Raw genomic sequence first — 14,386 nt, 5'->3', positions numbered from 1 at the left:
AACGGGGTTGCTCAAAGATTGCCAAGTTTATTTTCTAATTGTTATTTTCCAAATTCGACTAAAGATCGACGTTAATCAACACAAGTCGTAGAGAGCGCAATTTCCTGTGGAATCAACGACGGAAAATAAATTTGAATCTTTCGCAACGCGCGACTCAATTTGGACGGGAGAGAAGAAAGGATGGTTGGAGATTTGGATCACTTCTCCCGAAATGCGCGTTTCAACGAATCGTCCTCCGAGCTGCGTCCTCCGCGAAGATATAGCCGAGTTTATCGGCAGCTACTGAAAATGATTGCTATTAAATTGCGTCGTCGGGTCCCTCGTTGACGCACGAGAGACCGAATTGTTCGATTGTTACGCGATCATACGATTGAGCGTGATTCGAGGTAAAGGTTCCGTTCAGTGGCTGTTGAACGATCTTAACGATGCTCGTAAAGATCACCCTCTGACTACCTTGCGATCGGGTGAATTTTGTCGTTCGGCGTCTACTGCTCGTGTGCGTTTTGATTATTACTGCTTAAAAAAGTTTGTAGTGTAATTCATCTTGCGAGACATATTTGGTCCTCATAAAGAATACGGTACAATTGAAAATCACATTAATTCCGAAAAGATGTCGTGCCGATGATGGCGATATCGATTGAACGCGCGTCGCTGATTAATGACTCGACCTCAATTTAACGCGAAATTTGACGGCGGCGGAATAATTCTAGCACACGTAACGTAGGTCGCATGTAATTGTCGACACGCGAGCGGCTCGTTTGCGAGCCCATCATGTAGATGAATCTGTAACCGAGCAGTCGAACGTCAGTCTCTTCGTCAGTGCTTATCGTACACGCGTGTGAGACGCTTCTTCGTGGAGCGCGAAGCATCGAACACGGACGAGATCCCAGATCCTAGCGTGAAAGATGCTATATTCAAGCTCCTTCATGCTCGTCTAATTGTCGTTTCCCGGTGCCCGGATCGATCTCGGGGACTGACTGAAAGGAACCGCCCGAGTCACTCCTCCGCGGCATTTTAATTCGATTTGGGTCTTGGCAACCCGCAGATTCAGGGGTGATAACGAGCGCACCCACGACTACCGTCGTCGATCGCCGATTACTCCCCGAGTCCCTGCTCTCTCGAGCCGACAATAACAGAGCGGGATAAATGTGATCAATCTCGATCCCCTCGCCGCTTCCCGATTTGATTTCGCCGACGCCTCGATGATTGCCGATTAAGGGCAATGATCTTTTCTCCTTTGGTACTGTATTATTTTCTAATTGACATCCACACTTTATTCGGAGGCAGCGTTCTCATCCTTTTGTTTGTGAAATGACCTTTGGGCGATTTATTTCACTGTTTCGTTGATAACGGAACGGTCGGAATTTATTGTATTATAATTTCCAGCTGCGCGTATTTCTTTGCACCGATGCGATGCTTCTCTGGTTATCGATCGGCTCGTAACGATGGAACCGGGCGGACAGTTTCTGACACCGACGCAGACGATGGGTATCAGCCACGAAACGTGGCGGAGGTGACGCTCGTTTGCGTCGTACTCGAAATATAGTCCTCGTGTCAGAAGGTGACGCTAAAATGGCCGGTTTCACCCCAGAGGGATTGGTATCGCTCCCACTTTCGACATCACCTCCGACCTTAATGCCAGGCATGCAACGAAGCGCTCGTTAGACCTCCGCTTCCGTTTCAACTTTCTCGAAGCTTTCCGGATTACAACACGAAATGCTTGATAGAACTGTACATCGGTAACACGGCGAAATATTCTCTAGAAAATTTGAAATTGTTCCCTATTTTTACGTGTCCGAAATTGATAATTGTATTTTTCTTGGTTTTTTTTTATTGCATCAGGTGGCTCGTATCGATAAAAAAAGTTCGGAAAATTTCCATGTAAACGTTCACCGCGACAGGTATCTATTGTTGATACGGAAACAAACGAGCGAGGGCTATTTAGAAGAGCCCTAGAGCACCGGTGGTCGTTGGCGCGCGAAGGAAATCGGCGAAGTGGAGGAAGGAAGCCGGCGCTTGTCCCGTGCCACTTCTGCCATCAACGGTCGAGTTATGATTCAGTACGAAAGAAACTCGGCGTTGCGTCACAAATTTTGCGCTAGCCCACGGGTCTCTCTCTCTCTCTCTTCCTCTTATTGTCCTTCTCTTACTCGCCGCTATAATTGCGCGATCCTTTCGAACCTAACAGGACTTTCCGCAGAGTCTCTCGATGACTTTCCGATTGTGTGCGATATGACTTCTTCTCGGTCATCGGCGTTTCATTAATTCTTTAGATACGAGCGTGAATATGCTAACGGCTTCTAATTTATTTATCGATATAATAAAGCGTTGCTACGTTGCATTTTGTCATGAAAATTTAAAACCGAATGAAAATGTTCGCCCTCGGCTCATATTAATATATCAACGTATGACATTTTGACAAGTTGTTCATTTATCTATATAATGTGTTGTTATTATTAGTCACGTGCCTTCGCAGAACCCGCGGAACGTATCCGCGCGATTTATTATTATATCGATGCGTCATTCGCTGCTTTCTGCCTATTCGTTTACCGTATTAATTATATATTATATACTCCTCCGAGCGATCGAAGTCGTTCCCTCGTTTCTCACATCTATACGGAGAGGGAATCTCTGGGTATCCATCGCGTTTCTCGTTCCACCTCATTCTCTCACCTCCTTCCCCGTCGCGCGCGAAGGATATTTGCCAATCTCGTGTCTGCCGCCTATCCGCTTTTCGTGCCGCGAGGTATTGCTCAATCGACACCTCTCAAGCGTCACCTCGGCTGGCGCTCCTCGTTAACGGGAGCCATTTTTCGTGGCCTTCTCGCAGGCGATTTTCTCAGCGCGATCGCGACGGTAGACGTCGCTAAATGAATCGCCCGCGGTGCCGCGGGTGCCGCTGTCGCTGCGTCGCTGCTCTCTCTGCGTCTGGCCTCTCTTCTTCTTCGTCATCGGGAGGTTCCGCGCGCGGCTAGCTAGCTGGTGTGTGTCGTAAGTCGATTCAATTAGCGGGCTTCCATGGCGCGAAGCCGGGGGCCATTGTTCCCGGAATTGGGATTTTTACCACGCCACCGCCGCCGCCGCCGCCGCCGAGCCGCGCTGGAGAGCGCGACCAGCTGTTATTACCGCAATCAGCGTATCCGGCATTTTTCAACCGTTTCTCGTTTCCCTCTTCTCCTTTCCTCCTTCCCTCTCGACTCTATCCACCTCGACGACGGCACAACATTGCGGACGCTACCGAGAGAACGCACGATTTCCCAAAAAGTTCGTCGAGATCGCTCTTTGCACACTTTCGTCGGCTTTACTCAATCGTACTTTACAAGTGATAATTGTGGTCTGTAATTGTCCGCGAATCCGCGACGAATGCGACTCAGTCGCGCGTGTTTGCAAGACGAGAGAAAAAAAAAAAAAATATATATATATATATTTGCCGAGGGTACGCCACCGAAAAATGGTCCGTGGACTCTTTGAGAGGGAGCTTTGCCGTGACAAAAACAAAAATGCAGCGCTAGCCACACCACATCGAAAAAAAACCTGTGCTTCTTCACATATTTTGTCTTTGCGCGTGTACTTTCGTGTCCGTGTGAGTGTGTACAATGTATGTGTGTGTCGTGTCCGTGTGAGTGTGTACAATGTATGTGTGTGTGTGTGTGTATGTATGTGTAGGTGTGTGAGAGGGGAAGTATGCGTATTTATATAGATAGGGATACATATATCGTGTGTCATCTCGTAAATCGGGTGTGGTGCTTCGCGCTCGCTCTCTCGAGTGGGTGCCACGCAAAAAACACATCAGTGAGGCAAAATACAAAAAACCACAATCAGTGCCTCCCTCTCTTTCGCCTTCTTTCTATTGTGACACAGCTCGTCCAAAAAACGAGAGAAACGGGTGGAAAGAACGTGTTCTGAACGAACTTTAAGCGTAAGACGACCGCCACCGAAAGCTCACGGTTAAAATTAAAGTAAAAAGAGAAACAAAATCGAATAATGATAAGACGAAATTGATACGTATCTCGTCTGTATCTTGTCTCGCTCTTTTATGCATCCAGTCGATACTCGGAATGCTTCCGAAAGATCGATGGGTGTTAGAGCGGGGGAGAATACAAGCGAGATAAGAATAATTTCTGAAAAAAAAGTGAACGGAGAATATTTTTATGATTGAATAAAAATAAGAATAAGAAGTTTAACGTAGGAGAAGTAATATTATAAAATCAACAAAAAAACTCGCATTGGCGTCGATTACGTTGAACTTGTATAAATTGCATAAAGTATCGCAAGTCAAATTCTCTCGAAGATGCAATATAACATTGAAAAAATGAGATAAAATATGCACGAAGATTAATTGAAATTTATACAAATTGATATTATTAGTTTTTTTTTCAACAATCGACGCCGGTGCAAAAAAGCAGAACTAAAGATGCCAAAGCAAACGATTACGCAAAATAATTCATAAATAATTAAAGAAAAAAAGTTCCAACGGGAAAAATATTATTTATACGGGAAAAATATTATTTATGAGTCGTATTCGGAACGTGTTTTAAGACCGAGATTTTTTTTAAGGAATTTTACGAGACAACGCTGTATAAAATAATTGAAAAGTTGATAAACAAATTATTTTTTGATTAAAAAGGATTTTAGTTGTTAAATTGAACATCAAGGTATGAGCATTTAAAAGGGCTCGTATTAAAATCATGAGACAACATGTAAGAACTTCTAGAACACTTTTCCCGCATGGAAATATAAGCGGAGAAAAGAAAAGAAATGAAATACTCGAAACCTAAAATGAATTACCGAAATGAAGAGTAAGTGAAAAAACAGAACCTAAAGTATAAAAACAGAAAGAACCGTGATAGGCGCGTGCCGCTTACCGGCGGACGTCCTCGACTTGTTCCTCGGCTTTTGCTGCTGCTGTTGCTGCGCGGAGGGCGAGCCCGGCGTGTTCCCGTGCGCGGCCGCGTGACCGACCAGCAGCTTCGAGTCGGCGCCGCCGGGTAGGCCGCCGGTTAAGCCGCCGGTTGCGTTACCGGCGCCGGCACCGCCGGCATGGTGACCGAAAATACCGGCGACCGCGGCTGAACTGCCATTGTGCGGATTGTGGGACGACGCGGCGGTAGACGAGGTGGCGCCGTGATGATGATGATGGTGATGGTGGGTGGTGGGATACTGCAGGTGCTGGTACATATTGTACGCGCTCGCGGCCGGGTCGTACTGCGAGCCGGAAGTGGCATGGTGGCTGTTGGCCGCCGCCGCTGCGACGGCAGCCGCGGTCGCGGCCGCGTAACTGTCTCTACAGGGCGAGGCCGCGCCGCCGCCGCCGCCGCCACCGCCGCCACTGCCACTGCCGCCACCACCACCGCCGCCGCCGCCGCCGCCGCCACCACCACCGCCACCACCGCCGCCGCCGGCCGGCACCCCGTTGTTGCTCTGATACGCGTCCTGTTGCTGTTGTTGCTGCTGTTGCGTGGCACTCGCCTGTTGGCTGCCCGTCACATTGCCAGATTGGTTATTACCTTCTCGCTGTTTCACCTGGCCGGCGGACGAGCCGTTCGTGCCGGCGTGACCGTTGCTACCGTTGTTGGAGCCATTGTGTTGCTGATGCGGCGGCGAAGGCGCCCCGTGATGATGGCCGAGCATCACCGTCGGCTTGATGTCGCACGAGCTGGCGCCGGATGCTCCCAGCGCGTCGTGATGCATGAACGCGCCCATCACCGCCGCGTGAGCGACCGCCGCTTGGTACTCACTGGTGGTACCACCGCTCAACCCGGAGAGAGGATTGCCGCTGTTGTTGTTGTTGGCGCTCGTAGAGTTGTTGTTCGTGCTGGAAGTCGTGCTGGCGGTTATACTGTCGGGCGTAGCGTCCTTGGGCGGTGTCGGCGGAAAGGAGAAGAGGTGGTGGCCGCCGCCACCGTGACTCGACAAACTTCCACTGGTGGGCGGCAGCGTGGATCCCAGGGGACTCTGTGGCTTCTCGTCGTTCACAGAGCCGCCCGTGGTCGTCGTCGTCGCGGGGAATCCCCAGGGCGTCTTCGAGGTGTCCGCGCTGCTGCTGGACAGCCACGGATGGAGTACTGAGCCGTGGAAGTGCGGCCGGCAGACCTGGCTCACTGGAGCGCTCGACACGCCGCTGCTCGACATCCTCGCTGAAAAGCAAACGGAATGAAGGAACGTTAGACGGAATAACGTAACGCACACGCAAATGCGAAAGAATTATATTATACGTTACTACCTAGATTACTTGTTTAATATCTAATTCAATCAATAAATTTTTATCACGAGTCACGTATCCTGTCATCCTTAGCGAAATCATTGCACGTTGCGACGCACGACGGAAAGTTGTATTTCACAATGCCAACGGATTTTCTTCTTATAATAAAGTAAAAGCAACGATAATAAAGTATCCTGCGCGTTTAAAGCATTGATCGCTCCAGCTATCAAAGCGAGTTTCATTGGCGCTGCCATAAATATACTTGAGGACTCCGGGATCGGAGTTACGATCACACGGATGATATGAGGAACTCGAGCAGGTGTCTTGCCACTCGCTCGTGTGCGCGAGAGTCGATCGCGCTCGGGAATCATTTTATCTGAAAATGGTAGCCACGCGTGGAGTGGAGATGCTGTCGTAGCAACGACCCGTTTCGCCGTCACGAGAAGGAGAAATCTGATTCGTGCGTGCTCGGAATGATTTTATGCCGATCGTAAAGGCTACCTAATTGCGGCAGACGTCTTAATTAAGTGCGAGGTCCACTCGCTCGTCACGAGGCATTACGGCCTTTCTTCCCCTTATCCTTTCAGGCAAGAGGACGACACGTATCGCTCTTCGATCGAATTATAGAAGCCACCGTCATTTACCTTATACGCGATAAGGCGCGGAATCCGCGCGCGGGCGGTAATTAAATGATTCTTCATTAGCAATCTTAATTTTGTTACACGGCATCGGGAGCGTTGTCCGCCAGCGTGATGCCGCGTCGACGAGAGATCGCGTTATGTGCGCGCACCGGCTAGACGACTCGTTTTATCGCGCTTATCGACAAGAAAGCGCACTATGTAAATGTCGGACCGAGAAACGGTGCTGTTCGCCTGACGCTAATTGCGCTCCGAGTTTGAATTAGACCGCGTGTCGCATGTAAAAGTCGCAGCGAGCGTAATGATTCGCGATATCGCCGGTGACTTTTTTTTTTCCGATAATGACCGCGACTTCATTTTAGGTAGACTCGCATTTTCCATAAAATGGAGCGCGTCTGGAGACACAGATTTTTAATTAAAGCTAATTTTTTGGAATAGAAATTAATGAAACTCTGCGCTGATAACAATCGCGCTGCAAGAACGGCTGTACCTCTTTAATGAGAAGATAATTAACAATAAAAAAAAAAAAAAAACTGACGTGGCGTGGTTACAATATCTAAAATTAGAGTTATATTTGTGGGACAAAAATGAATGGGCAATTACGACCATCCTGCGACGATACGGTCACCTCTGTCATTAATGACGCTTCCGAGAGCTCATAACGCATCAAATTAATTAGCCTCGGTTATTATCTTACGACAACAACGACGACGACGACAGCGACGACTAATTAACCGATCCCCATCTTTCGCCGTCAGCCAGGAAAGTGCAGCGTTCTTAATATCCGTGCAAATTTGCGGATGCACATTGTTGCCAGCGAATACCAGAACGTGCATGCGACGTGCATGCAAACCTGCTTACTTGGCCCAAGTGACCGATCGATATATCGAGTGGTTCTTGCTAACAACGCCCCCGCTCCACCACCTTCACGGCATACGCTGATAACAAGATGATGTTTTGCCAAACCGCGCTTTGTCTTGTCTGTCACCCTGATCCTTCTGATCGTCCCTCGAATCATGGACATTAATTTCAGCCCCGAACTCACGTTCGCGAAAATCCTCACGCAAACGTTAGGAGAGGAACTTTCCAAATCGCATTTCGAAGCAAATGTACGCCTCGAAACGCGCCCAAATAACATGATATATAAATTCTACGTTTTTTTTTTTATATAATTGCAAATTGGATATTTTCAGTACAGAGATAGGTTTGACGAGATACGAGCGAAGCGCGCGCATCGTTGGCGCATCGCGCTTTGCAAATGGCGGCGGCATCTGCGAAAAGACGCTGTCTAAATTTAGAGAAGCGCGAAACACAATATTACGAATACAGTGTGCGGCGAGATGAGCAGCTGCGGCTCTGTAATTAATCGGAGCCAACGATGGCCTGTCTGTAATTGGATCCGCTGCATCTCCCGGCGCAGCCGCAATGAAAAGTAAACAAGCTCTACGTATAGATACGCTTTCGAATCCTCCCACTATTTCATTACACCTGGATATTCATCCTGTTAACGCGTTACGCAATATCTGGCAAATTACTCTTTTTTTTTTTCATAACGGTTTCAGCGACTAGACGGCCAATGCCGATTCCATTTCTTCCGATTTCCAAGACACGCGTATAGCATTATGACAGGTTGCAATAGTTTTAGACGAAATATCACTCTGACGGGACGATCGTGTCAAAGTCGTTTCATGTCGGAATCATTCTCTCGTCGTAACGGCAAGCGAGATGGGAATCGAAGATAAAGGCGGAATGGTAGCGGCGAGAAATGCGCAGACTGAGAGAAGAACACTTCGCACTCTCGACGCAATAAAAACTTCCATGCTGAGCGATATTTATCGCTCTTTCCGACCTCCTCCCCCCTCCTCCTCCACCCTCTCGCGCTCACTCCCCCTCGTTGTCGCGGCTCCGTTTTTACAGGATTTCACGGGACTTTTTGCCGGCTACTATAGCTCTTTCCCTCGCGAAGCGGCACGAAGCGACTCTTCCGTTTCATTCCTTTCCGTTACCTTGTCGCCCGTGTCGTCTTTGTCCCGCCCTGACGCGCTGACATAACTCTCGCGCGATTATCTCGACGATATTTCTGTCGCCCCTGCAATTTTATCTGCGGTCGCCAATCCATCGTGGAACGGGGAACGCGCCCGGACAATACCGCTGGGGAACGACGAGCGGTCAGCTGTTCAAATGCCTTGCCACCTCATGCATTTCCGATGACGTTCTAACCGCGGTGGACAGTACGCACATTTCTGAACAGCTAATAAGATTCCGTTCCAACGGCGGCCATTTCGGAAGCGGAATAGAGAAGAGGAAACACAGAGACTAAGGAACACTTCAATACGCTGAATAAGAAACGTTTTATATTAGTATCTACACAGAAAAAAAATTTAATATCAAATCAACAATTTTTGTGTCATATAGCAAGAATAGCAAAGCAAAAATATAAAATCTTCTTGGAAGAATCTATAATCTTAAACAGACATAATTTGCTTACATGAAGAGAAAAATGTTCTTCATGTAAGCAAATTATGTCTGTTTAAGATTATAAATTCTTCGAAGAAGATTTTACATTCTTGCTTTGCTATTCTTGCTATATGACACAAAGATGATTGTTGATTTGATAGTAATGTTTTTCTGTATATACTTTTCATTCTGCATTGAGCCTTATTCAGGAATGTAAAAAATGAAGACCATCGATACAATACGCAGAACGAAATCGCGTTTTCGATATGAGCATACTTTTGATCGTACTTTTCTTTCACCATATATGGGACTATAGTTCTATAAGGGGATATTGGGCTTCAGCCCCAGAATCTAACGACAGCGGACAATGAACGCGATTTCACTGGAATCGCCGTTGGATCTCGAACTCGACTGACCGTCCAATAAAGTCATCGAGAACAATAGCGCTTGGTATCGTCCAAATCTCTCGAAGATACAAATGCGGAAGAGGAACGTAGCAATATTAAAAGCGATGCGTGTTGTAAATCACGTTTGCTACAACGTACGGCTGTATGCATTTTTGCCGGATATGATTTTCTCGCTTCGCGAGAGCCACGTCGACGGATCGTTCGGTGTAACGTTTCTATTCACTCCCGTGCTGCCCCTCCCGGCTTTTATGAACCCGGCCGCCAGTTTTCACACGCGCAATAATCGCGCCCCATAAATCGCTCCACGATGATTGCGCGCGCTGCTCAGCGCTAGTCGAAAACCTGACAGCGTGCGTGTGTCGCAATAACGTAACGTCATTTTGTCGGAACGGGTAGGAAGAGGGAGAAACGCGGACCGACCGTCTTTTATTATTGCGCAAAGTAGATCCCGAAAAGTTTTTTTAAGCGTCCACTCCCAAGTCCAATTCCCTCGTTGGAGAACGGAGTTCCCGTCCGGTGTAACGCCGCTCTCTTTCTCAATCGCGAATTCGTCTTTGTACTATTTAAGGCAGGACGGAGTACCGGACCCGCCGAAAGGAGACTCACGATGCCCACGTACGTCGAATACAGCTTGTCGTTTATAAACGACATTATGCTAACGATATCGTTTCTCCCCGCAATTCTATTCTACTGTCGCATATCAAATTCCAACTCACGGCCGAGTACATCGGGAAAGACTGAGGAGAACGGGAAATCGCAAATCGCCTCGGGATAGCCGCTCTAAAGCCGCTTAGAAAATACATTTTCTGCTTGCCGCTAGCCGCATCGTTAAATTTCAGATATCTCCCCTCCTCCCCGCTCCTCGTGATATTATCCGATCGGCCGATTCCTAGATAATAACCGGGCTTTGCACGATATAACGCCGTTCAGCGTATCATGAATATTCATGAAAAATTCATGGATACTGGTCACTGTTATATCGCGCGAACGAGATCGACACGACTGCAGATAACGCACTCGGTCTCCTAACTATACATATATACGTTTGCATGTTTTTTTTTCCCTCCCCCTCGCTAATACGGGACGCCACAGCGCGCATCCGATCGTCGTAAAAATTGCCGACGATATTTGTAAACTTTTTTGTCCACAAAAAGTGCGGGTCGCGCCACGGACTGCGCGCACAAATTTGTATGCCATCGCTCGGATTTAATAAGATCGCTCCGAGCGATCGGATTCTCCCCCGATCGTTTCGACTCACGACTCCGTCTCTCGCTTTAGCGTACTTTAAATTCGTTCGTCACGGGGCAAGCGATACGCGCGATAACGTCAGAGACGACCCACGCCCGTAAGAAGCGCGATCAAGATCGGTTCGATTAATCGCTTACTCGATCGGCCGGAGCCGAGCGCGAGATGATTCAGGAGCGCCCACGCGCTCGCCGAGTATGCGTGCCGCGATCCCGTGTTACCTGCTTGAGAAACGGACGACATTCCGCAATAAATTAATATGATAATCGATACCGTCGTCGTCGCCGCCACCGCCGCGGAGCTAGCGACGAGCCGGAAATAAATAAATCGGGTTCATGGCGCACCTGCGGAACATTGTCGAGCGTGCAGCTTTTTTTTCTCTCTTTCCCGTTTTTTTTCCTCCCACCTTTTTTGCGCCGTGAAAAACCGCCGCACGGAAACTGGCTGCTATTACGTAACCAATACGCAATTCAATCGCGCCGATTTACATTTATATTACTCCGGACTGTGGACAAAGATCAAAGCCGGAGTGAAAGCCGCGAAAGGCATTTCCGACGGACGGAACGACAAATTCAACGTGGAAAACAGCGCGGCGCAACACGCTTTTCGGGTTACAAATGTATTCGTTCGTGTCCGATATTTCTTATTCTTTACCTTTGCACAGCGTGAATTATATTTCACGATGACTATTAAGATGAGAGATATAATTAACAATATGATATTTTAAAGCGGAAACGTTTACTCTGCGCGAAGCATTATTAATTACGTTCTAGAATATTATGCAATTGATCGCTAACTTGCATATTTAATTTCTTCAATTATCTAGTGTATACAAATCCAATGAGCAACAAATAGGGTCATTACGTTTCTTACCGGTGTATTTTTAGCTCTACTTCTTTTGTGTGCCTGTTTATTTCCACTAGCTACTATTTTGTACTTATCAGTGACTATTTTTACCTACATAATAATAGCAAAAAAATATCAGTATATCATGATTATTCCCCAAAGGAAGTAAATAGGCGTAGATAAAGTAACATAGTCCGCTTATCATTATTGTCCCCTGCATTTCTTTCCATCGGCTTTAGCGAAATATATTCCGAGCGGAGGATATATTTCCATAAAAAAAAAAAAAAAAAAACTGCCGCGAAGCTTCTACTCGCCAGATAACGAATAATTTGCAAATGCGCGTGGCCGTGCTCGAATACGCCGGCGCAGGACTTCGTCCTCGCAAATATCTGTGTTTATCTCGCGAGCGGACACGGGATCTCTCTCTCTCTCTCTCTCTCTCTCTCTCTCTCTCTCTCTCTCTCTCTTTCTCTCTCTCTCTCTCTCTCTCTTTTTCGCTCGTTCGAATCACATACAAAGGCGAGTACTCCAAATAATTAACCACGCCCGAAAGAGCGCGCGCGCGAACGCTCGCACTTCGCTTTTGTGCGAGACACGGGACAAAGAGCGAGAGAGACAGAGAGCGAGGCGATCTCAAAGAGTCAAAAGGATTCAAAGCGCCGACAGGTTCATCTGAAAGGACGACTCGTCGTATCGCGTCGGGAAGCGCGCTTTATTTCCCGGCCATTTGCCTTCGACGTCCCGTCCCGATCCCGCCGCCGTCGTCGTCGTCGTCGTTGTCGTCGTCGTCGAGTTCAAAAGAGACGTGAAATCGAGATGCAGCGAGATTCGGGCGCGACCAGGGTCGTTACGACGCGCTGATCTTATTAATGAAGAAATATCCCCGACGGGGGGAGGGATCTTACGGAAAATTATCGGGCGTATCTCGAACGTTTCCGAGCGAGCGCCTGCTTCGTTACCGTGAGACAGTAATTAATTATTCGCACGGCAAACTACGACTTATTTTCGCAACGCGAATCTCTCTAAACTGTGAAGTGGCAGTTCGTTATCGCGAGCCCCAACGAAAGGGATTCCCGCTCGGAAAATATAATTTATAGCTAACGATTTCCGCCGAGACGTTGCAGGATTGAATATCGTGGTGTTTTAATTTGCCATCGTAAATAAGTGGAGAAGACATGAGGAGATGAATTAAGAATATAAGAATCGAGGAACTCTGGTGGATGTGCGTCAGATTGTAATTTTTTTTCTTTCTTTTTTTTCGAACGCCGAACTTCTCGACAAGCAGAACTCCAATTAGTATCGCTAATAAGAACGATATACTTAAAATATCGCCACGGTTGAAAAACGTCCGCCGTAAACGCATTACTTTTGCATGGTAGCCTTGTTAATCGCCGTAAACGCATTACTTTTGCATGGTAGCCTTGTTAATCGCGAGCGAGCGAGCGAGCGGGCGGGCGGGCGCGCGCGCGCGCGATAAGTATTGTTATCGCGAGCGTCGACAAGGACGAGGAGCCGCTCCGCTGAATTCCATTTTCCATCGAAAGAGAGATCCTCCGATGGAAACCCGCTCGTCATTATCCTCGCGGTTAGCGAGGGCCAATTATCGCCCGTAACAACGCCGGCGAGACGCGCACGCAATCTCTGCGGAATAATTCGTTAACGATTCTCGCGCGAATGACTTTCGTTGGATCAGTGGCGCGAGGAGGCGAGTCGCGCAGCAGTTAAAAGCCTCGAGAGTGCATCCCGAAAGTATCCCACGGGTAAGGAGCCGCCTCGTCACGGCGCGGCGGGAGCTCCGCGCGCGCGCGCACGCCTTATAATATAATCCCGATACGTGCACGAAATTCCCGTAGAAAATAACGTCTCATTTCATGTCGGGCGCCCCCAGCAGCTTTCGCGTAATAACATGCAATTTCACCCCGTATCCTCCCGTCCGAGCGAACCCTTTTTCTCTCTCTCTCTCTCTCTCTCTTTCTTTCATCTTTCGATCGCAAGAGACGCCCGGGTAAGCGTAGCCAGGCGAAAAATATGCGGCCTAAGAGAATGTAAGTAGAAATTCATTCCGCGAAATTGAATTCCCGTTTCACGGGAAGTGTTCGACGGTTGAAGTCAACGATCGAGCGCGATAGTCGCGAACTCTCCGCCATTTTTATGGAGCGAGATATGATTGTTGCAGCACCGTTTCTCTCGCTTGTTATTTATATGATCTGGAGAGGGAGTATCGTTTAAACACCGTCGAAAGTTAATCGTCGTTGGTACATAGGACCGGTCTTAAAATCTACCCTAAATCTACCCGAAGCGCGGAGGCAACGAAGGCGAACGGTATACCTCGTCTGGGATTGCGGAGCTACCGCAAAGCGCGGAGGAATCGCACTATGCCTGTGTCGAAGGCGAGAGGAGACCCACGGAGGGAACGAAACGCGGCGACGAGGAGGAAGATTGATCGCGGTGAAGCTGCATCTGCTACGATGAACTAGACAGAGAGAAAGAGAGGGAGGGGAGCAGGGAGGGCAAGAGAGAGAGAGATAGAGATAGAGAAACGACGGGAGAGAGCGACGGAGAGACCCTTCGGGAGAGGCTCCGCCTTCAGC

The 14,386-nt window shown here is 48.2% G+C and overlaps 1 protein-coding gene across 3 annotated transcripts in view; it reads right to left on the bottom strand.

Moving 5' to 3' along the window:
- The window catches only part of LOC105207872 (GATA-binding factor C), an 86,650-nt gene that overhangs the window by 58,426 nt on the left and 13,838 nt on the right, over positions 1-14,386 (bottom strand). For all 3 annotated transcript variants that reach the window (XM_039446435.1, XM_039446437.1, XM_039446436.1), the window contains exon 3: positions 4,866-6,137. In XM_039446435.1, the coding sequence (XP_039302369.1) occupies positions 4,866-6,137 (1,272 nt within the window). The remainder of the gene's footprint in view (positions 1-4,865; positions 6,138-14,386) is intronic.

This window comes from Solenopsis invicta, chromosome 3, assembly GCF_016802725.1.
Source record: "Solenopsis invicta isolate M01_SB chromosome 3, UNIL_Sinv_3.0, whole genome shotgun sequence".
Taxonomy (NCBI): domain Eukaryota; kingdom Metazoa; phylum Arthropoda; class Insecta; order Hymenoptera; family Formicidae; genus Solenopsis; species Solenopsis invicta.
This window is presented reverse-complemented; position numbering and strand designations above follow the sequence as displayed.